Raw genomic sequence first — 22,350 nt, 5'->3', positions numbered from 1 at the left:
AAAATAAAGGAGGATGTAATTGTATTTGGCACAAACCAGTGCTGAAATTCCAAGTACTGGATTCTATTGACAGCAGAGTACGCTACAGAAAGCAGAAGCTGACCTTTATAGGAAGTTAATATTTGCCATAATGTTACTGAAGATTTTGCATTACGACCTAAAAACTAGAATGACCAGGGCATGATTGATTGATTTAGTGGAGTGTTGTTAGAGTTAGGGTACTACGCTGAGGTTGAGGTTGGACTTGATGATCTTGAAGGTCTTTTCCAATCCGAGAGATTCTATGATTCTGTGCTGCAGTGTGTAATGACCTCCTCCACATTCACTGGGGGCATCCACTGGGTTAGTAGTGCTAACTTCTGAACCTGGTGGTGAATGTTGACCTATACAAAGTCATACTTTATTGTCACAACTGTTAAAAAATACCTATGTCAAGTATTATATAGATGCTTCCAATTAGCTGCAATCATCTCTGGACAACAGTTTGTCCATTTGAGAGCAGAGTCATGGATAGCTCTGTGTGCACTGTAGACTTGTAGCTTGATTACTAGTTTGACCTGTATATGACTGGTGTTCTAAATAGGGACACATTATGTTTATTCAATTACTCAAAAACCACAACCAAACCACACACAAAGAAAAAAAAGAACAAAAACATTATTAACCAAACAGAATAACTAAAAGCAGTTCTCTAGCTACTCTACCAGAATTACAAAGATAAGTTATTGAAAATTTTAAAATCAAAAGAAAAATACGAAATATATAAACATGAAAATATGCACAGAGAAATTCATGAAATTTTCAAAGACGCTACGTACCAAGAAGCAAAAAGAAAAAAAAAAAAAAAGCTTGGTCAACAGTGGGAACAGCGTAGAATCATTGTCAAAATACTAAGTAATAGGAATTATTAAAACAGATGTAAAGTCTACAAACTTTCTCTGGGGAGCACTGTTATAACTCCCCCACCATCCATCAGCAAAAATGTCTGAGGAACATGAACAGTAAAACTCTGGCAGGTTTGACGTATCATTCAATAAAACAATCTGATGATTAAGTGTCATCTGATGAAGAAATCTGGAGAGAAACATCTTACACCTAATAAGGGTATTAAGAGAAAAAAGAAAAAAAAAGGAAAGAAGAAAAGCAATGTAAAGCAGTGTAACCAATTGCTCTTTCTAAGAGGGAAAAAACAACAATCCTGAACTGGAGACCTGAAGCTTGTGAACTTTAAGTTAGGCAGCACAGAGAACAAAACAGAGGAATCTGAGAGGAACAAGTTAGAAGTGTAACAAGAACAACAGACTATGAGGAAAATGTACATGTGAATATTTGCCTCAGGTTTCTTGTTTTAAACATTTGATTTTCTTCCAGCTCTATGAAAAAGATTCTGATGTTTGAAACAGTGTTATTTATTTCTATAGCACCATCAATATGCACAGTGTTTTCTCTGCAACTGGGGAAATGTGGCCACACAAATAATGAGTCCTTGCCTTTTAGAATCTTGCATTCTAGTAGGCAGGATAGAAAAGCTGTTCTAGTACAGGCAAAATATTCCTCTATTCCAGTATAAAAGATACTTTTCTGGCTTTGGAGAAATCCTTTCATTTCTACCATCATCTTTTTGTGAAGAAGACTTTGAGCATCCCACGTGTTTTAACATCATTATTCTTTGCACCTTGTAATTTTGTACAAGGGTCACATCTTTGCCTTGGAAAAGCCGTAGCCCCAGCTGATGTCATGCCCAAACTGATTTGCTGTTTCCCACAAGTTATGCATTTATAGAAGCTATCTGGTGGAAGAACACAGTTTACTGTCCATGGCATTGCCTTTGCTATTACTTCCACAGTAATCAGACCGTTTGGCAGAACTGCACTAGTTTTTAAGAGAGCAAAAGAACTGGGGCACCATTCCCTGACCACACTGCTCAAGAGCTGGACTGATGACATACAAGGCTGTGTGTGCCAGGGACACTAAAACAATAACTGCTCTCAGCATGGAACCAAGAATTTCATTTCTCTTAGTGATATCTTGAAGTGTAGGCTGGCAACTCCCAGCCATATGCCTGTGAGCCTGCTGGAGCCTTTTAAAATAGACATCTGTGATAGACCAAAAGGGGAGCCCAGCCAGCCCAATGCCTTTTTCAGCTTGCCTGGTGAATGAGGAGAGAACCACAACAGAGGAACACCCAGCTACAAATTGCACATGTCAGAGCCAAGGGTAAAGCCACTGAATCCTTCCCATCCCATTGCAGTGGAAGCCACCAAGAAGTCTGAAGATTTTATTGGTAGTGGATTTACCTCACTCCCATTTCTGAGGTTTCCCAATCAGCATCAAATAAGGATAATTTAACAAAGAGTCAAATGGAAATTAACCTTATTTTCTGTATTGGAAGCACGGCTACTGTCTTTTAGTCAAGGTCAGACTTTCCCCAGATTGCTAAAAATGCAGTAGACACAGAGTCCTCCCCCTGTCCCAGGAGAAATACTGTTTTATCCATGTAATTAGGAAGAAAAGTGGAACACTGCAGTACTCAGTGGTTTTTACATCTTTTACAGTCCTGTCTTAACTGGAGAGCTAAAACAGGGATTTAAAAAAAAAATAAAAAGGAATTAGAGAGAGAGAAAGGTCAGAACTGATCCCAAAGCATCTGGATGAACTTCATGATAGTTAGCAAAACATCAGACCATTAGATTCTGTTTTGAAGGATGGAGGCCACATTAGAAAAAATATGTTAAATGATCTGGGCCAAAATATAAGCCCCATTTTCTAGAACTGTAAAATTTGGAATACAGAACCACAAGAAACATTGTGATTTCAGGGCACAGTATTGGTTATTAACAAATATTTTGAGAACAGGCTTCTGTGGCATTGTTACACATTTATCTTTGTGAGATACATTGCACTTAAACAGGATATATGTCTATATATTTTGTGGGTTTGTTTATAAACTTGCATACATTTTCCCCATTATTTTTTTCAATATCTGTGCATATGCACCCTCTATCACCCTCCACCTGAGTATTCTGCGTAGAAATGCAGGCATGAGAAAGAACATCTGCAAGTATGAGGTAAAATCTCGTATATAGAAACTTCAAACTCTAAACAGCAGTAGTTTGTTGTTAGCAGAGATTGGTTTTTGAATGTCCTGCAAGATGTTTTTATTTATCTCCTTGATTTCTGAACAAATGGGTGCCATATTCTATAATTCAACCCTATGCTGAAGGACTTGGGGATCCTGATGAATGATAAGCTGCACTTGAGCTGGCAGTGTGCCCTTACAGCCTGGAAGGACAACAGTATCCTGGGCAACATCAAAAGAGCAATGGACAGCAGGGAGGGTATAGGAACTGTCTCCACTGCTCTGCCCTTGTGAGAACCTGACTGGAGAACTGTGTCAAGACCTGGGGTCCCGAATACAAGAAAAATGCTCTTGGGTTGGGCCCAGAGGAGAGCCACAAAGATGATGAGAGGGCTGGAGCATCGTTCTGTTGAGGATAGGCTGAGGGAACTGGGCTTGTTTAGCTTGGAGAAGAGCAGGCACTGGGGAGGTCTTGGTTAGGCCTTCCAGTACTTGAAGGGATTTTATAAGCAGGAGGGGGATCGACTTTTTACATGGTCAGATAGTGACAAGGCAAGGAGGAGTGGGTTTAAACTGAAAGGGGAGATTCAGGTTAGATTTTAGAAAGAAATTTCTTGCTGAAGCAGCAGTGAGGTGCTGGCACAGCTGCCCAGAGAAGCTGTGGTGCCCCATCCCTGGAGGCGCTCGAGGCCAGGTTGGATGGGGCCCTGGGCAGCTGAGCTGGTGGGCACAGCTTAGAACTTAGAACTTTAAGGTCCCCTCCAACCCAATCCATTCTGTGATTCTGTGAAGTGATTCTATGACAATGGAAGAAGAACTAATGCTTCCAGAAAGATCTGTCTATAAAAATTAAGAGCTTGATTTTCTTAGGGAGATTTTCTGGATTTGATGAAAAGTCTAATTATGCTCTATCTTCTGCTGAGAGCAAACTGTCCAGAGAGAGCACCCATATGCAACAGACTTAAAGGGCTTTTTACCAAGAAGAAATCTTGTTTCTGTTTGTCAGTCTTCTGTTGGACTATTTATTATCCACATTATTGCAATCTCTAATTGGTATTGAAGTTACAGATGTACACTCTCCCAAGTAAGAAGTGAACAAAAAAAAAAAGCCAACTCCAGTGATGACTGATAGCCATATGATTCAGTAGCAAATAAAACAAATAAAAAATGATTACACACTTCACTTTTTTTGTTCTTGGCTTAATTCTGGATGCCCTCTCTGTCAGAACAATCTTATATGAATACTAATTAAGTCTGTATATTTTTACTTCAAGTGATCGTTTGCTCTAGTAGAGTTGGCTGAAAAAGAAAACTGCTGGTTTTTAGGCTTATTATATATCTGATTCTTCACCAAGCTCATATCCTGAGAGCACAAAAGTAGATTCAGGTTTGATAAAGAGTTCGGTGTAATACAAACTCTACATTTGTAAGCAGTAATTTGATTCTTTTGTCATGTATTATACAAAGCTGCAAGGAATTTCTGCTATTAATCTTTTTTTAAAAAGATCATTTTTTTCTTGCAATATTTGAGTGTCAAGACTATTTTCTAATTTAAAGTGAACGATTGCATGGGAGAGTGAGAAGATGGGGTTTCCTAATAGAATACTTTAGGTTTTCACAAGAGAAAAAGAACAGTTGAAGGCTGCTAACTATCTTCTGGTGAATCGTAAGATAAATGCCTGGCAATGAACCAGAGACATTTGTGGCTAAATTAAATATTTAGAGATGCCACACAACTCTTATTATAGCATAGCCTTATGTAAAAATGTTCTAGTTCACGGAGCATTCAGGTTGTTTAGAGGATTACATTTTTAGTGAAATCTATCTGATAACTGATTTATCCCTCTGGCCCCACCTTCCTTTGCGTGTTTAAGAACTGAAGAGCATTTCAATTTTGCTCTTTAGAGTTCACCTTTGAAATGTAGAGCTCACAGAGAAAGAAGGGTCATAGCAACATAGAATAAAATACACAGCAAAATACACAATTATCTTTCAAGTAATGAATACGGAAAGTTCTTCCAAATACACTAGAATGTTGTGTCCACTTGAAATACTTCTGCTGCCTAGAACTTCTTTTCAGTCAGAGGATTAGAAACAGAAAATGCTTTTGCAGAACATAAGAGGGAAAAAAGTAGGGTGAACTGGAGAAGAATGGAAAACAAACTTAAATAGTTCACAACATACTATTTGTAAACAACAATGTGACACTGTGAAACTATATAAAGGAGTAGGGTAGACACTTGTGCAAATAAGTTATTTGAAGTTCTGTGGGAGAAGGAAGTCTAAGAGAGGACGAGGAGGAAGAGAAGTCCCTCCCTTGCAAATAAATCTCTCTAGGGAATCTCTAGGTCATAACTCCAAGCAATGTGAAATGCTTTTTTTTTGTATTTTACTCACAGTGTTGGTGAAAGGCCAAGTAACAACCAAGTACTATCGACTACTGTCCAAACAAGGAGGCTGGGTTTGGGTGCAGAGCTACGCTACTATTGTCCATAACAGCCGTTCATCACGGCCTCACTGCATAGTGAGTGTCAATTATGTCCTTACGTAAGTCAAAATACTTTGTACCATTACCTGTTACCGGTAATTGATTCATTACTTAAATCCTTTAAGTTTGTTTTACTTGTGTCTTCCGTTATCATTTTGTGTTTGCATGCTTCAGCCACTGTGCTCTCCTGATATCCTCCCCTTTTAGTTATAAAAGCTTACTGAGCTAAAAAAAAAAAAAAACTTGTATTTATGATGACTGTTTCAATGGTTGGACTGGATGATCTCTTAGGTCTTTTCCAACCTTGGTGATTCTATGATTCTATGATATACTGCATGTTTGAGTGCATAGCACCACTGGTAGCTATTTGTGTTAGGTCTGGATCCCAGTTCTGCAACTATCGTCAGAACAACAGTGGTGCTATCCCAACACAGTGCTCCTTAGCAGAGATCGCAGTGTCAGTTCATGAGACAGAAATAGTAGAAAATGTTACTCCTCTGGGGGATAGGTGGATAACCAAGGATTCCCTCACTTGCGCTGAACAGATATACACAATGACAAACAGCTCCCACTGAGCTTGTGAATGTGCAGTGTTTTGGGCCTGCTATTTCTGATTTCTGGTTCAAGCCACAAAGGTATTACAAAACTTTTATCATGATATAAGCCTAAGAGAGACAGAAATCCACATGGGATAAGTGGGATAAGTAATAGTGAAATAGACTGTGCCTGAAAAAAACTATCTGTTTAAAAAAAAAAAAAAAAAAGATAGTGGGCACCATTGGATTGAACAACAGTGGAAAAAGGCAAGGAACTACACACTCTTTTGTCTAGGTTTGTTCATTTCTTAACTTGCATCAGAGTAAATTGTGTTTGCATGACATGTGAGGTGGGGTCATTTGTGTTTGTGTATTATAATTCCGTATCTGTTACTTGGTCTTGAAGAGTTGAAGCATAAGAGCTAGCAACCACAGTGTATTACCTTAACCTACCTAAAGCAGGTATTCAACCCTGATAGATACACTGGGCAGTACTACGCTCATTCCTGTACTGCTGTGAGATAACAGCACCAAGGAGATACTCAGTCCCACAGCCAGCATGAGTTCCAGGAGCTGGGGCACTGATTGAGGAAACTGTGCCAGGGTCATAAGAGCATAATCTTGAGTTGAATTTACTTCCACGTTATTCACCAAGAAGCGATAGAAATTAATTCTAGATAGGAACTGAGAGAGAAGTAGGTTTTCCTCTAGTTTTCCTTTCACAAATATACTCCATTGTTTCTACTGACAAAAACTGACAACTTACTCATCAAAAATATATTAATTTATGTTTCAGTAGATGATTCACAGCTTGCTCTTGTTTTGCTTTTTATCCTCTTTTATACAGAAGTCTGCCCTGTATATAGAACAAATGAAACTGAACACAGCAGTGGAGAAATTAAATTCTAGAGACTGTCAGAAAAACAGCATTGCATTTCCTCTGGTCTAGCTACAAGGGTACTGTGCTGTTGGGAACGGAACACTGCTCTTTTGCCTCTCCTCAGAGCAAGCTGTGAGAGAACAGGGAAGAGACCACCTCCTGACTGAGGAGTCAGATTAATTGATCCATGTCTTCCTATCAGCTGACGTGGTTATGATTCCAAAATACAGAGTACCACAGATGGCTGAGAACAATAATTTCAGAGAGCAGGGACATCTAGTGCAAAGATGTCAACTCTTAACCCAGCAGAATGTTTGTGATAGACTCCCATGAAAACAGTCTGACTGTAAAATTCACTGCTTGCCAGCATCCTCAGCTGAGCAGACTCAGTGAAAATCTTAGAAGAATGAAAACATCGTGAATGCTAATACGTATTTTCAAATGAGCTATTTTATATTTGTGATATGTCTGAATATGCAATTTATTGGACTGTTCTTTTGCAGAGATATTGAGTATAAGGAACTTCAGTTGTCACTGGACCAGGTTACCATTTCTAAGTCACAGTTTTCATGCAGAAACTCAGTATCTACCTCGCAGGAAACAAGGAAAATAGTAAAACCCAAAAGTAATAAAATGAAGGCAAAACTCAGAACAACGCCTTACCCACAACAGGTAACTTTCTTGGCAATATTTACCTGCAGTTACTGTGGTAGAGTCCTTGAGCCAGGATAGAGATCCTCTGTAGCTGAACTTACTGGACAACTGACTACAGTATGCTCTTCTGCAGGAACTCCCTTGTAGGCCAGCATACAATGCAAACCTTTTGTTCTTGGGGTGGACGGCACAAGCAGTACAAAACAACACTGGCAAGTTGGCAAACAGAAAGACTTTTGGATTTGGAGGATATAAAGTCCTTAAAAAACCCAACATATTTTCTTGGTTAAAAAAAAAAAAAAAAAAAGGAAGGCAATGTATTAAGGATAGTTGTAGGGTAGAACGCATCTCATTCACTGTTGATGCGCAGATTTTTTAATGTCACAAAGACACTGGTAGTTTCCTTTTGCCAGAGAAGGCTTCATAAAAAGGAGTCCTAGAAAACACACCATTGGGATGGGATTTGGGATATCTGTCACTGTCTCTGGCTGAGTTAGAACTAGATGGGAAGGGAAACAGTGAAGATCATGAAACAGGGTTGGTGAGACTGATACAAAACATGAGACATTCTAAGGCTTCGCTGAGAGGGACTACTATTATCTTATAAAGTACCGAATGAAGCTAGCACGTACGCTTCAGTCAAAACATATTCATGGTATGTAACTCCACTAATCAGTAACTTCCTGTGCTTTGCAACAAATTCATGCTCTCTGTTATTTGCAAAACTGCCTACATTTACTAGCTAAAATCCAACTGGCAAAATTATCAAATAAAACCTTAGCATTAGGATGTCAAAATTGTTCTTTGTTTCTGTGTTAAGTGAAGGTAAACCACAGTGAAGATAAAGAATCTTAAACGCATGGCAAGCCAGTCCCTTTAGCCAGTGAGATTGCAGTTCAAGGAGGCCCAGCTTTGGGTGCCTTTATGACATGTTATGCTGTTTCATATTAAAGTTAGTCATTTAACTCTCTCCCCCTCATTTTTTTTCTTTCCCCCAGCAATACAGCTCATTCCAAACAGACAAACTGGAATGCAGCCAGGTGGGAAACTGGCGATCCAGCCCTGCAGTGAACGCTGCCACCATTCAAGAACAAAACTTTCATTCAGAAAACAGTGAACTTTTATATGCCCCGTCATATAGCTTGCCTTTCTCTTACCATTATGGACACTTCCCTGTAGACTCTCATGTCTTCAGCAGCAAAAAGCAAATGCTGCCTCCTAAGTTTGGGCAATCTCAAGGCAATCCTTGTGAAGTGGCTCGATTTTTCTTGAGTACGCTGCAGACAAATGGAGAATGCCAGTGGCATTACGCCAACTCCTTGGTATCCAACAGCCAGTCACCATCCAAAAATCTTCCTGAGCAGCCAGTGAACATCATCCGACATAATCTTGGACAGAGTTATGAAGGTGGGTGTCGCTTTAAGAAAAAAAGGAAAAGAAAAGCTCTGGAATGTCTGGGAAATATTTGTAAATGTAATTTGAAAATAGGAAATACAAGATGGTTAGGAAATGTAGAAAAGCACAAACATGGAAACATAACATCTAGTATGCTTATAGTATTTACGTTTATCCTGTTTACCATAAGAACTTAATTTGGTGTATTAGGAGGGAAGGGCTGCCATCCAGAGGGACTTTGACAGGCTTGAAAGGTGTTCTCATGGAAAATACATGAAGTTCAACAAAGCCAAGGTCCTGCACTTGAGCTGGGGCAAATTCAAGACGGCTGAGCATGGCATGGATTGAGAGCAGGCCTGAGGAGAAGGACCTGGGGCTGCTGGGAAGCTCAAGGTGAGCCGACAGTGTGCACCTGCAGCCCAGAAAGCCAATCATACCCGGCCTGTATTAAAAGAAGAGTGGCCAGGAGGTTGAGGAAGGGGATTTTCTTCTTCTTCTCTTGTGGAGTACTGTATTCAGCTCTGGGGACTCCAACGGTTCTGTTGGAGAGGGTCCGGGGGAGACAGTGAGGATGATCAGAGGGCTGGAGCACCTCTCTTTTAAGAAAATCTGACACAGCTGTACTTGTTGAGCTCAAAGAGAAGGCTCTGGTGAGACCTTACTGGGACTTTTGGTATCTAAAGGGAATCTACACGAAAGCTGGAGAGGGACTCTGTCAGGGAGTGTAGTGAGAGGACAAGGGGTAATTGTTTTGAACTTAAAGAGAATAGAGTATGGGGTAGCATGGTTAGTTTGCAGTTGGAATTGATGATCTTTAAGGTCTTTTCCAATGTGAGCGATTCTATGATTTAGATTCAGTATTAGAAAGAAATTCTTTACTCAAAGGGCACTGAGGTAGTGGCACAAGCTGAGAAGAGATGCTGTGGATGCGCTGTATCTGGAAGTTTTCAAGGCCAAGATAGATGAGGCCCTGGGCAGCCCTATCTGGTGGCTAGGGGACGGAGCCATTCTGTGATTCCATGGTTCTATTATCAAAGCATCAAAAAAATGCAATCACCGGAATCACTTTTAGAACATGGTAGTGATACCACCTCCTTTAACACTGGCATAGTTTGTCTCCACGTTTTGCTGTCAGAAACAAATGCACTTCAGTCCACATACAGAAATTAAAATAAACACAATCTATTTCCATAAAAATTGAAGGTTGTTCTTTCTGAATACGAAGCCAATCTGAATGTCTTTACCTTTCAGTCACCACAGGGAATGAGTGAATGAAATGCACTCTCTTCCTGCTTGATTTAAAATACCTTCAATGGTCCTGCCTGATCACCTGCATCATCTCTCCATACAGACTGTCAGCTTAAATACTTTGAAGGAAACACTGAAAACACTGACATCTGAGATGCCAACCAATAAGAAATAACCATGCACAGCTATAAATGATTTGAACAGGCTAAAGATACACTCTAATCTTTAGATCTCATTCTCATTACACCTATCTGCGTACTCTGTTTTGGTTATTTGAAAGTCACTGGACTGATTGACATAAAATTATAAGTTGGAAAAGTTTCTTTCTTCTAACTTCCTTATGGACAGGATGGAGGAAGTAGTAGATTTATTCACATGAGGATAAATCATTAGATATCCCAGATCTGAAGGGTACATCCGCTGATGTTAAAATATGAACGTGTTACATAAAACAGAAGATGGTATCAGATACTGAAAGTGTCTCCCACAGAGTAACTTCTGTCCAGGATTTTGTCCTTTGAAGGACCATCTAATGTCCCTTAGCTGACAGTAGCATTTCACTGTCCTGCATTTGGGTTGAAAATGAATGATATTTAAGATTTCCTTACAGTGTAGAGAGGTTAAATCTTTTTTTTTTTTTTTTTTTTTTTTTTTTTTTTTCCTGAGCCCAGGCTCCTCTACTGTGCTGACTTCCTTTTGCTGGTGTTGTGGGCTGGGTGTGATAAAGAGTAGCTTTGAACTAGAAGAGATGTTTTAGAAATGTTTTTGCCCTATCTGAAGGTGTTGTATCTTTGTGGACAAGAAAGAAGGAGAAGTATAAGGTTCAAAGCCAATTACCCCCAGCGAGTCTGCAGGAACAAAGCTGTCCCTGTGTACTGAAGACCAGCTTTTCATCTCTGCTTCCAGACTAATAGGGGCAGTGAGACTGACTGAGATAGCAGATCCACCCCTTTGCTGATCTGATACACTGCTAATGGATATGGAAAGAACAGCCTGTTTAGGAAACAGTCTGTAAAACTGACTGTTCAATAACTGACTGGCTGCCATAAAATGTGCCAGAAAAGCCCATTGAGCATAGAAGCAGACAAGCGATTTACCATTGGTTGGTTGATGTGGGCAGACAACTCCCATTAAATACGTGAAGCCAGAAGGATTCCACAGGAATACTGTTAAATCTGTTTAGAGAGAAAAAAAAAATCCCAACAAATCAGTGCAAGGAACTGCTGGTTTTTTTCAGTTTCATCACGCATGCCTAGCTGCACCTTCTCTTCATGACCAGGAAAACAGAGCTCTGATACCTGCAGTTCTTGTGATATCACTTCTATTTCTACTTTTGTTGCTTAAGTTGGAATATGTGAGTTTTCTTTTGAGCAGAGATTTACTTTACTTTAACGGGTGCTTAGCTATTAAGGAATTGAGGAAAAGTGACTTGATATGACTAATTCTCTGCAAGATCCCTCATACTTTTGCTATTTAGAAGGGAAAAAGATTACAGTCAACTCAATCCTAGTGAGAGATCACTACTGGAGTTCACAGGCAGCATTAGGAAAGGGAAGAAAAAAACAACCTCCGTTGCACACAGAGGATTTATCTCTAGTTGCTCTGGGCTTTAACTCATTCTAAGGAAGAATTAGTCCTGTTGTACTTTTGCTGAGGCTGCTGGCAAACGAGAAATCTGAACTTTTGGAAGCAGCTTTTGCTTTGAGTTAAAAGGGGCATCTGATCTTCCTTACATTGTCAACTATTGCTTTTTCCAGTGGTTCACTGACAAACTGACAGCTAGTAAGCTTCAAAGCAGAGAGGATCTGCTTAGCATCATTATCTTCAATCCAAAGGCAATGCCAAATATGACATCTGGCAACCGGGCTGGATGCTAGGTCTATTACACATCACATCCACAGAGGCATCTGCCAAAAATACCATAGGCGAGAGACATCTTTTACTATGGAAAATAGCGTCTTTTGGAGAGATCAGAGATTTTAAGATGATTATGCCAAGCCATCAAAGCCCTGGAAAAGCACGTAGCAGATAAAACTGTCTGCAAATCAGATGCTGCTGCCTCAGAATCTGGTTTTGAAACTTCTTCCACTTTATTCCAGCTGGTCTACTCATCAGAAATGAGAATCTCTTCAGAGAAATCAACCATCTTTGTAGTCAGGGATGTTTCCTTTGTACACTTCCATGGTTACACTGCTACTGTGGTACAGAGTATCCACACTTCACTTAAGTCATGCTGTTAGCCAGTCTGTACCACCCACGTGAAGCTTAGCATCACGTTGAACTGTCAGGAGTATACTTTTCTGAGATCAACGTAGCTCAGAAAGCCCAAGAAAAATTATGCAAGACAATTATGCATGAAGAGACCTTCATCTGTGATGTAAAAACTGACAAGGTTTTCTGAAGTTTGGATTCAAAGCTGCCTGGACCATGCACCAAGTGTAGGAAGGTCTATTCTACATACTGGTCTTTCTTCGTTGATTCAAAGATGTCTTTTTGTCATTTCTTATGGGCAATGAGAAAACAAGGAGCGGCTCTACCTCTTAACTGACTCTGACACTTCTTGTCAGACAAAGGCATGTTTATGAATGGAATATCTTTTCTGAGAGCATCTTTCCCATACTGAACACCAACAGGCCTTTAACGGCACTATGTGAAAGTCAGGAGGGAACACTCCTCACTACAGCACCAGGTTAAACAGGATGAAAACTACTCCAGTATACTGCAACTATGCATAGGTATTACATGTTTTACAGACTAGTTTCTTCTAGAGTAGCCTTGCTTGTTGTCATTTGGGTGGTTGGATGCTGAACTCTCAGCAGGCTGGCAGGGAAGGTGAGCTCTTATCACCAAATAGACAATAGTCTATAGTCAATAACTGACTGTCTGCCATAAAACTTGCCAGAAAAGCCCATTGAGTATGCTGCACCCAATGCACAAGTGGGAAAGCAGGGCTGCTTGTGAGAATTAGCAGCGACACGATGCCTGATGGACAGAGCTCACTGCTGCAATTGTCAGTTGCTATGAATGGAGGTGGTGTAAGCGTGTATGAAGGGCCTTCTGGAAGCTACTATCACTCTTGTATGATATATGGTCTTATGGAACATATGGAATATGACAGAATAGCTCTGTCACTCAGCACAGCCGAGTTCCCCTGCCAGAAGAATGGGCTGGGAAGCATCCCAAATTAGTGCAGTGACACTGACAACTGTAAAGGGTGCCCAGTGAGTGAGAATGAACAGAATGCACCTGGCTGAGGCAGGTACCCTGATAACTGCCCATGTGCTGGATGGCTGGAAGCAACCCGAGGATACTGCCCTTTCACTGCAGCACAGAGTGGTGGGTCTTTGTGTATGACAAAACTCCCTGCAAGGAGTCCTTCCCACGTCCTTCTGGGTTTTTATCTGCAAAGGAAGATGAGCAGATTTTAGTCCAGCTATGCCAACTCTTCTGAATGGAAGAGGACAAAAACTACTGTACTCTGCTGCACTGCTGTCCTGCTTAACTGTCTGCTCTAACTCCACAAATGTGCTGACAACTTTAATGGAAGCCTGCAAACAATTAACCAAATGCTTACCTTCTTCCTCAACATCAGAGATGAAAACCATGTTCGAGGCACAGGATAGGAAAAAAAAAAAAAAAGGATAATATACCTTGTAAATCTCTGAGTATGCAAATTACTTCTTGGACCACAAAAGAAGCCATCAGCTGAGCAGAATTCAAGATTAAATAAAAAAGAAATAAAAAGACTACATCCAACTGTTTGCTGTGATGCTTCAGCTTCTTACAAGCTCGGGCTCTAAAAATGGGAAAGGACAATCTTTTGTCCAGAGAGGAGAGCAGAGCCATGAGGCAACAGTACTTCATGATGCAATGAGAACCAACTCATGGCTAGCAGATGCATCAAGTTTGGGAAAAACACCAAAACTCGTATTCCAGCTTAGTTAAATCATACTGGTTATATATCAGCAACTCTCAGACGGTGACTTTTTTAATAACAAGAATGCCAAAAGTGGAGTTAAGATTACAGTAATACAATTATACTTAGAAAGTTTCTAAGTTATACTCAAGCACGTGGCTGAGTCCCTGTTTTGATCTGTGATGTAGGAGGGCCATTTTTCCACAGATGACAAGAAATCAGTTTAGTTAGGCCTGCATATACCTCTTGGTACAAAAATGGCTGCACAGAAATTAAAAACAAGAACTGGAAAGTTGTTGCTTCTTGCAGGACTGTGGGTTGATCAAGAAGAAATTGGATCCAGATTTCTGTTTAAATTCTGGTGTTAATTATGTGGTGCAACTCCCTCTGAAATTAATGAAGCTGTGCATGTAAGAAAGGTACAATTGAGCTATTTCTGCTTCCTCTGTTATACACGAAGGTTTTCCCAGTCTACTATAGCACAGGGAATATTTAATTATTAGCGGGTGCAGTTATGTCAGCAACTATTACGGGGAACTCCAAAACTTTTAAAATGTTGAATAAAATTTTTAGGAAAACAGAAAATCCCTTTTACAGAAGGCATTTAGGTTGTTCAGGACTTTCAGTGGACATGGCAAAAAATTCAGCTTAAGTTTAACATGAGAAACTTGGTGCCTCGTTGAACATTTAACATCAAACCTTCAAATATGCCTTGTAGGAGTAGTTTAACTGCCAAACTGTTCATACAAAACACTCAGCACAGAACATCAGCACTCACCTAAACGTAGCCATACTGTGCAGGAGTGAAACAGTTCATTTTCTCTTATCATTTGTTGTTTGATAACACTGTACTAAAAGAAAACATCATGTAGGCCAAGCAAAAAATGACAAAAACAATTCAAACAATTAAATGAGTTTAGCCAGCATACAAAAGCTTCAGAGAAAAGATTCTCAATATATTTTAGAGAAGAAGCCTGAACAGATACGCTAGGTTCACACCCTGCTAAAATTTTAAAATCTATCATCTTATTTTCATTGCACATCCAATTTAGTCTCGTGGATATTTTCAGTGTATAGTGTAGATCACGATTTTATTATTCAAACAGTTTCACTACATGAAAGCTGAGATTCAGCATTACTTATGAAGTATTTCTGTTGCCTTTCAATAGACATTTTTAATATCTGTTACCGTTTTTTCAAAGGAAAAAAGCAAAGGCTTATCAAGATGAAATATCATCCTTCCTTTGATAAATTATTTGTTGAGTTCTGAAAAGAGCTTAATAAGTCTGAGGTTTTTAAATTGTGAGTCACGTTTGTGGTTATTTAGTTCTTTGCTTTAATTTCCTGATTCGACCATATTAACAGAGATTAATAATTATGCAATTACGCTTTTTAGTGAAAAGAAGCACTTTGCATAGCATGAAAAACATTTTGAGAACTGCTCAACACCGAGTGTCTTTCCAAATGCTTTCTAACCTTTCAGTAGTGTTTTAGGCTTATCCAAAGCCACTGAGGCAAATGGGAATGTTTCTGATGTCTTTACTGGGACTCGGATCTGACCCAAATCTAACGGGTATTACAGTTCAGCCATAAAATCTGTCAGAGTCCAACTATTGTATGAGCTTGTCTTCAGGAATTAACATGTTTTTTCTTTCCCCCAAGTGCCCGTATCGAACAGGAGATACAACCAAGATGCTCTCTCCGACAACTTTACAAGTTGCACAGCACCTATGCCAGGCAGCAGATACAAAGAAGAGATTTATGATTCCAGCATCATGAAACCCAACAAAATAGAAAACAGGATTCAGCCACCTCACCATCTCATTAAAGAAGAAAACAAGCTAGCTTTTAACAGAGACCTACAAGAAAAAATGAGCATTAATGAAAGCTCTTTTTCAAACTCAGTTGCTAACTCTTTGCTGCCAAAATCAGAATGTTTCCAATCTAAAGCTTTAGGACAATTAAGTCACCTCCTACCTGTGCCCGCAGTGTATGAACAAACAAGACGGATTTGTATGAAGGAACCCAAATATGGGCATATTAGTCACCATGCTACAAGTCTAAATGAACTGGACAGTGATGAGAGAATGACTGTAAAGCTTGATCACGACTCTGAGAGTGAGCGTGTGATGGATGTAAGACCCTCTGGACAAGTTCCATTTGTGCTTCTAAATTATCATCACGTTTTAGCCAAACATGGCACATTTCAAACTTCATCATGTACAGCAACGGGACACGTAGGAGAAAATTATGGATACAATTCTGAGGAAGTAAATACGTTTATGTACAAAAACCAAAGCCCCTCATCAGCCTCTTCTCCAGAAACCCACAAGGAAACGACCCTACCCCATTATATTGGAACTTCTGTAATAATAGCCAATGGAAGGTGACAGTAGTAAAAGAGTATTTACATTTAACTAAGAAGCCAAACAGTAATGATTTCCAAAAAGCATGAGAAAACATAGTTACATTTACTGAGCACAGCTGAAGGTCAATGAGGGACAGACTTGTGTGTTCCTGGCAAGACATGTGTGACAGTACCTTCAAGGCGAGGAAAAAAGAATACATCTCGCTTCAGTGCTCTGTTGGCAAAGCTTAAGCTCTGGTGCCAGTGAGAAGATTTGTTGCAGATCTTATTTTTGTTATTTTATAGTGTGCAACAAAATTAAATGATAGGTGTTATATGCAGAGGTTTATATGAAGAACAATTTTTCCCTTAATCCTTCCTTCTCAAAACACATTCAAGATATTATTATTTTCTTTTTGTTATCATTATCATAAACTGTACACTCTAGATTAGGTATTTTTGACAAAGTGTGAAACCCTACATCAGCTACCCGCCCATCTGTTACACGTCCTGACAAATGAACTTTGTTTAAAGAGTGGTGATTTTTAGTATCTGTAATACAGTTGTACTAACCAAACATAATTAAGTTTGGAACATGCTTATTTATTACTTATCACACATTTTTTTCAGTATTCAGAAATTTTTACTGCCGCCATTTAATCTTAACAAGTGATGGTATTGTGACAAGTTAATACATAGAAAGGTATGTATTAAAAGGTTACAGGTCTTATCATGGTGAATTGGCACAAATCACACAGCAGGAGCTAAAGATATTCCTCAATAAAAACAGTATAATAAGAAAAAGAAACTTCTAAAAAGTGTATTTTGCTCAATATTTTGGGATAAGGACTTGTTGTTATTCAAACCAGGTAGTCAAAATAACATCTTAATCTTAGCACCAGAAATGTTCTCTTTATTGTCAAGGGAATAATGAACATTTAAGCATGATTTTAAAATTATTTGTAGCCTTCTGAATTTGAAAAAGTTCAGCTTTTAACACACTGGGCTTCATTAAGCATAAATCTCATTGTCAACATGAAGGTAAGATTCATTATTTGACTGATTGATGCACTTCACAAATTATGTCAATGGACAATCTCAGTAAGAAAAGTCTGAAGTCATTGCACAACCACAAGATGCAAGATTGCACTGGAAGTAGAGCAGGATACCTCAGTGTTTTGAAGTGAACACTTTGCACATGTCTCAGTTAGTCCAATAAACTAGTAAGTAGAAGGCATATGCCATACATTTGAATTTTGTCCAGCCTACTAAGAATAGATTTCCCCTTTTTTCACTTCTCCATAATGTTTGCAAACCAGGAAATAAGGAGACGTATAGGATCTGTGAATGTTTTACTGATGAGTCTGTCCAGTTTGTCTTTCCATTGCTTCCCCAAACAGTCTTCATGTGCTTTGGACAAAACAATGAACACTCCCCACGTAATAGATGTAAATACCAACACTGAAGGCTGTTGTAGTTCTGAGCCAGCTTATTTAGCCCCATTTGTTCGCCCAATTCAAGTTTACATTTTAGAAGCTTTCTCCCTCTTGTCAGACGCTCTAGAAAGAGACCTTTGCTAAAGAAAATGCTTACCTGGCTTGTGTAATATGGAAAAATACTTGCTCATGGATTGCACCTTGTCAGAGGAAAATGTAATGAAATACACACTCTCTTAATTATACGCCCTCCATCTTCTACGTGCAGCAAAAATAATCAGTCACCTCTTTGTATGTATGAATATTTATTGCTATGAGTAAACAAAAATACTTCTAACACATCTGAAAATAATTTTCAGTATTTTTATTGCTTTTGATTAAAAGTTTAACAGAGAAAGCTTTGTTATGAAATTGAATTCATGTTCGCTTGGAAACTCAGTCGTCTGACTTCATTTACTAAAAAACATATGAAAGATATCTTTCATGATAAATATGATCAGAAGTACCGGATCTGGCTTTTTAGCAACAACATAAAATGAGCGAAACCAAACCAACACCTTCAGTTTAATTGCACTCCTTCGTTCTTCTTGAGCTGGAGAATGTGGCAAAGCTATAGAAATGTTATGTGTGAATGTTATTATCATTCTGATGTTATGAATTGCCGAGACATGAGCTGGCTTTATAGTGGCTTTCTTTAGCGGCCTTCCCAGCCAGTGTTCCTAATGAACGCAACCAACTTCTTAAAAGGTACAATGATGCTAAGACCTGTACGTTAATTTTCTCAAATTAAAGCCATGCCCTATTAAGGAGAAACTGACATTGCATCATTAAAAAGAAACCTGATGCACAACTGCTTCATACTGCATGTCTCCCAATACCTCATTAGTGGCACTGCTGCACACAAAGTCAATCTGCTGTATTTTCCTGTTCTTCTAACTATTTCTCATTACAAAAACATGTTTTCAGGAACATATAAATTACGCTTCAGTCAAAAAACCTCCACTGATATTTTTCATTAAAATACCACAAAATATTTTTCCAGCCTCTACCTTGTTATTCACACTTTCAGGCTTTATTCAACAATCTCAAGTAAAGGAGGTGTTCCATCACCCTCCCACACAAGTTTTACAGTATATGAGATTCAGATACATGAATTTCCCTGCTAGGAAATAACGACTCAATTACGCATTCACATCTGATAATGCATTGTAGATTTAAGAAAAGATCTGTGATTAAAAAGCAAACGTGTGAAACATTTTTCCTGCCATTGAAAAATAGAAACAGCAATTGCATATTCACAGCTGGAATGTGAGCAAATTACATCGAGAGAAAAACATGAGTTCAGACACTGACTTTCAGTCAGTTAAACTACAGATGTTCACAGTACGTTAATGCTGCAGAATGCGATGTGGCCACTGAGAGTGGCAATGCTCCCAGCAATTGGAAAAAATTATGTCACAGAAGTGGAGTGGGAATAGGACTACATTACAAAAAATGCCCAAATTTCTTTCAACTGTACATATGTGAGCTAATATAGATACTTCTATCAGAGATGCCTCTTTCGTGCAACGTGACAGGATTGTACATCTCGGGGGAGGGCAGGGCTATAGCAAGTACATGTGGAATGGAAGAGAGAGAGTTGAGAGAGGGAATATCTTACCAAAACCTAAAGTTGAAAACATGGCTCCCATACTGATGTCTCAAAAGTTTTTCTCCTATTCATGGAAACTGTGCAGTGTAAATAAGGTGGTACGGGAACAGACTTCTCTCCTGGTGACAGTAGTTAGGTCATTTCTAAAGGGCATTTCAGTAATTTAACGAAATTGAGTACATTGGGTTAAAGTTGTAAAATTTGAGCGTATCTCACTGCGATAAAGCGGAAAGGCTGCTTTTCTGAAGGATACCTCCCAGAATATCAGTACTCATCTCTAAAAACCACAAAACATAGCACAAAGGATTTTTTCAACATTTCAGTTATACTTCAAAATTAACAGAGAGATAGTATTACTATGTCATTTTTTTTTTTTCCTGAACGTTAGGTTTTGCTTTTTTTATATAATGCAGATATGAGCTATTTGGCAAATGTAGGAGAAAAAGCACGCAAACCAAACAATCTATTAATGCTCAAAATTATATATGTATTCCCTAAAAATGTAAAGCATTTTTGCTTATTTATTATGTAAAACAAAACTGTTAAAATGATAATAAAGTCCTGTAGCCAAAGGAAAAATGAGTTTGATTTCTTTTTCACCACAAAACACAGGGCTTCACATTGTATATTGGAAAATTTATTTCAATTCAACATTTAATTTGACTCTTAATGTCTTACAAAATACAAGGATTTGTATCCCATTTAAGCTACATTGCATTCTAAAGGAAGAGTCTTGGAGAACTGAAAATAATACAGAATAGCTAACGAAACACTCTAATGCAAGATATTCAAATGCAGCATCAGTTCACAATTCTTCCCTGCAGTTCTCTTAATCAATTGATTGCTACAAGATGACAGTCGGCTGCATGCCACTGTTTTTTGACCTCTGTTCTTACCTCAGTCCAGATTTAATTTCTTTGCTGTCTGATCAGTGCTGTGCATCACTGCCACATCTTATGCATGCAGATGGCTTTATCAGAGCATTTCCCCCCAGGAATCCATCAGCTGTTGGCAGCACAAATCTTTGCCATGACAGCTATTAAGCTGTACTTCAGAAAACATTTATAGCAATTATCTGTTTCAAAGCAGTTGCAGAGAGTAATTTTTTTAGACTTGTGAAGTCTTGTAGCTGCATCAGAAAAAGCAGAGAAATTAAACAAAGTTGAGCAATAGAATAGCAGCATAAAGAATTAAATACTCCAATATTATTTCTAGATAATAGCCCTTGAAGTATATGATATTTCCTGAACAGATTTTTAAAAACCTCTGAAATCTTATAAAACCTTTAATAGAAGTGAGATGCACTTCTTGAACTGTTACATGTTAAGTATGTTATTCTTTTTCAAATCTTTGGAAACAGCATTGGTCCTGTAGGGACACAACCCACGTATTCGTTCTGAATGCAGACAGGTGCCAACACACCCAGCTCGCCCTGCAAAAAGACTCCCTGCTGACAAACAACCTCTACAGATATTTTCACAATGTGTGATGAGAACATGTGTAACAATCTGAGAGAAAAAAAAAAAAGGAAGTCACAGAAATACACAGTGATTAATGTTCTATGAAAGCACTTCATCAAGATATGACATCAACCTCACACGGACAAAATGTTCCACATTTTAATAAAATTGAACAGTTTCAGTGCATTACTTCCGAGTCCAGAGATGCCCTAGTCTCTCCATACCCACGTTCTGAGACCACACGACTCCACATTTGTCTGTCTTATGTAAAGAACAATACTAAAAATGATTTTCATAGAAAAACATTGTGGTTTTCAGCATGCAACAAGTTTGCCATAATAAGAGTACAATCAGTGGCTGTGATTCCCAGATGTTCCCTAGGGATGAGTGTGGTATAGGAAGGTTCATGGGCTTTCCTGACAGTAGCAGCTGCTAGTCAAAATGACCTTATTCCAATGCTCTCTGTAAGCAGCACGCATTTTCTTTGTGAAGTTCTTTGATTTTTCTGAAAGAAAGGTCAGGTCTGTAACAGACACCTCATTCAACTCAAGGCCATTTGCCCAAGACAGCAGGTAGCTGCAGACATGCATGAAGAGGCCACTAAAAATAGAGGCAAAGTAATATCCCCACATCACCTACCAATGCTCTGACAAATCCACAGCTGATAATTCTCACTTTCAGAAAGGAAGTTCAATGCTAAGTTTCTTCCCAAACTTGTTTTGGAATAATCTTAAAACACAAAGCAAGAATAAAACATGTGTTTCATTGCAAAGAATATGAAGAAAGCCAAATAGGAATAATAGCAGTTATTATATTGCAGCATTTTAGTATTGAAAATACATCTGCTTTCTGCTCAGCACTTGTTTAGCTAAGAAGTTTTGCAAGTACCCCATTCTGCCCTTCCTCCAGGAGCATGCTTTATCTTTTTCCCCATTGTTCTTTCAGTCCCTGCACCTAGAGTAAGGAAGAGCACGCTGTAAAGAAGTAATGCATGGCATTTAAAGTAAACTCTACAGCACTCATCACTCTATCTGAAATAGAAGTGGTATCAACTATGTTTCCTATTGGCAAACTCTACTGTAACAAAACAGACACTTTGAGAACTACAGATCTAAAGTTTTTAAAAATTCTATGGTCAAAAACTAGTAACAGAGCTATGCTTTCCACAGCTAGGAAGGAAAAGGTAGAATTAGAAGTGAAAACACACACAGAAGTTGTGCGTATACACACCCTCATACATACTACACGTGTATATATAAA

At 38.8% G+C, this 22,350-nt stretch overlaps 1 protein-coding gene across 1 annotated transcript in view; it reads left to right on the top strand.

Annotated features, from left to right (window-relative positions):
* Nucleotides 1-16,586, top strand: part of SIM2 (SIM bHLH transcription factor 2) — a gene marked incomplete at both ends in the record, with an annotated part of 53,822 nt that extends 37,236 nt beyond the window's left edge. The window contains 4 exons of the mRNA XM_079536660.1: nucleotides 5,479-5,626; nucleotides 7,487-7,655; nucleotides 8,636-9,044; nucleotides 15,859-16,586. Of these exons, the coding sequence (XP_079392786.1) occupies nucleotides 5,479-5,626; nucleotides 7,487-7,655; nucleotides 8,636-9,044; nucleotides 15,859-16,586 (1,454 nt within the window). The remainder of the gene's footprint in view (nucleotides 1-5,478; nucleotides 5,627-7,486; nucleotides 7,656-8,635; nucleotides 9,045-15,858) is intronic.
* Nucleotides 16,587-22,350: the final 5,764 nt, after the last annotated feature.

This window comes from Tetrao urogallus (genome assembly GCF_951394365.1).
Source record: "Tetrao urogallus genome assembly, chromosome: 1".
NCBI classification, from domain to species: Eukaryota; Metazoa; Chordata; class Aves; order Galliformes; family Phasianidae; genus Tetrao; species Tetrao urogallus.
Note: the sequence above shows the minus strand (reverse complement) of the source record. Positions and strands in the feature narration are given on the sequence as shown.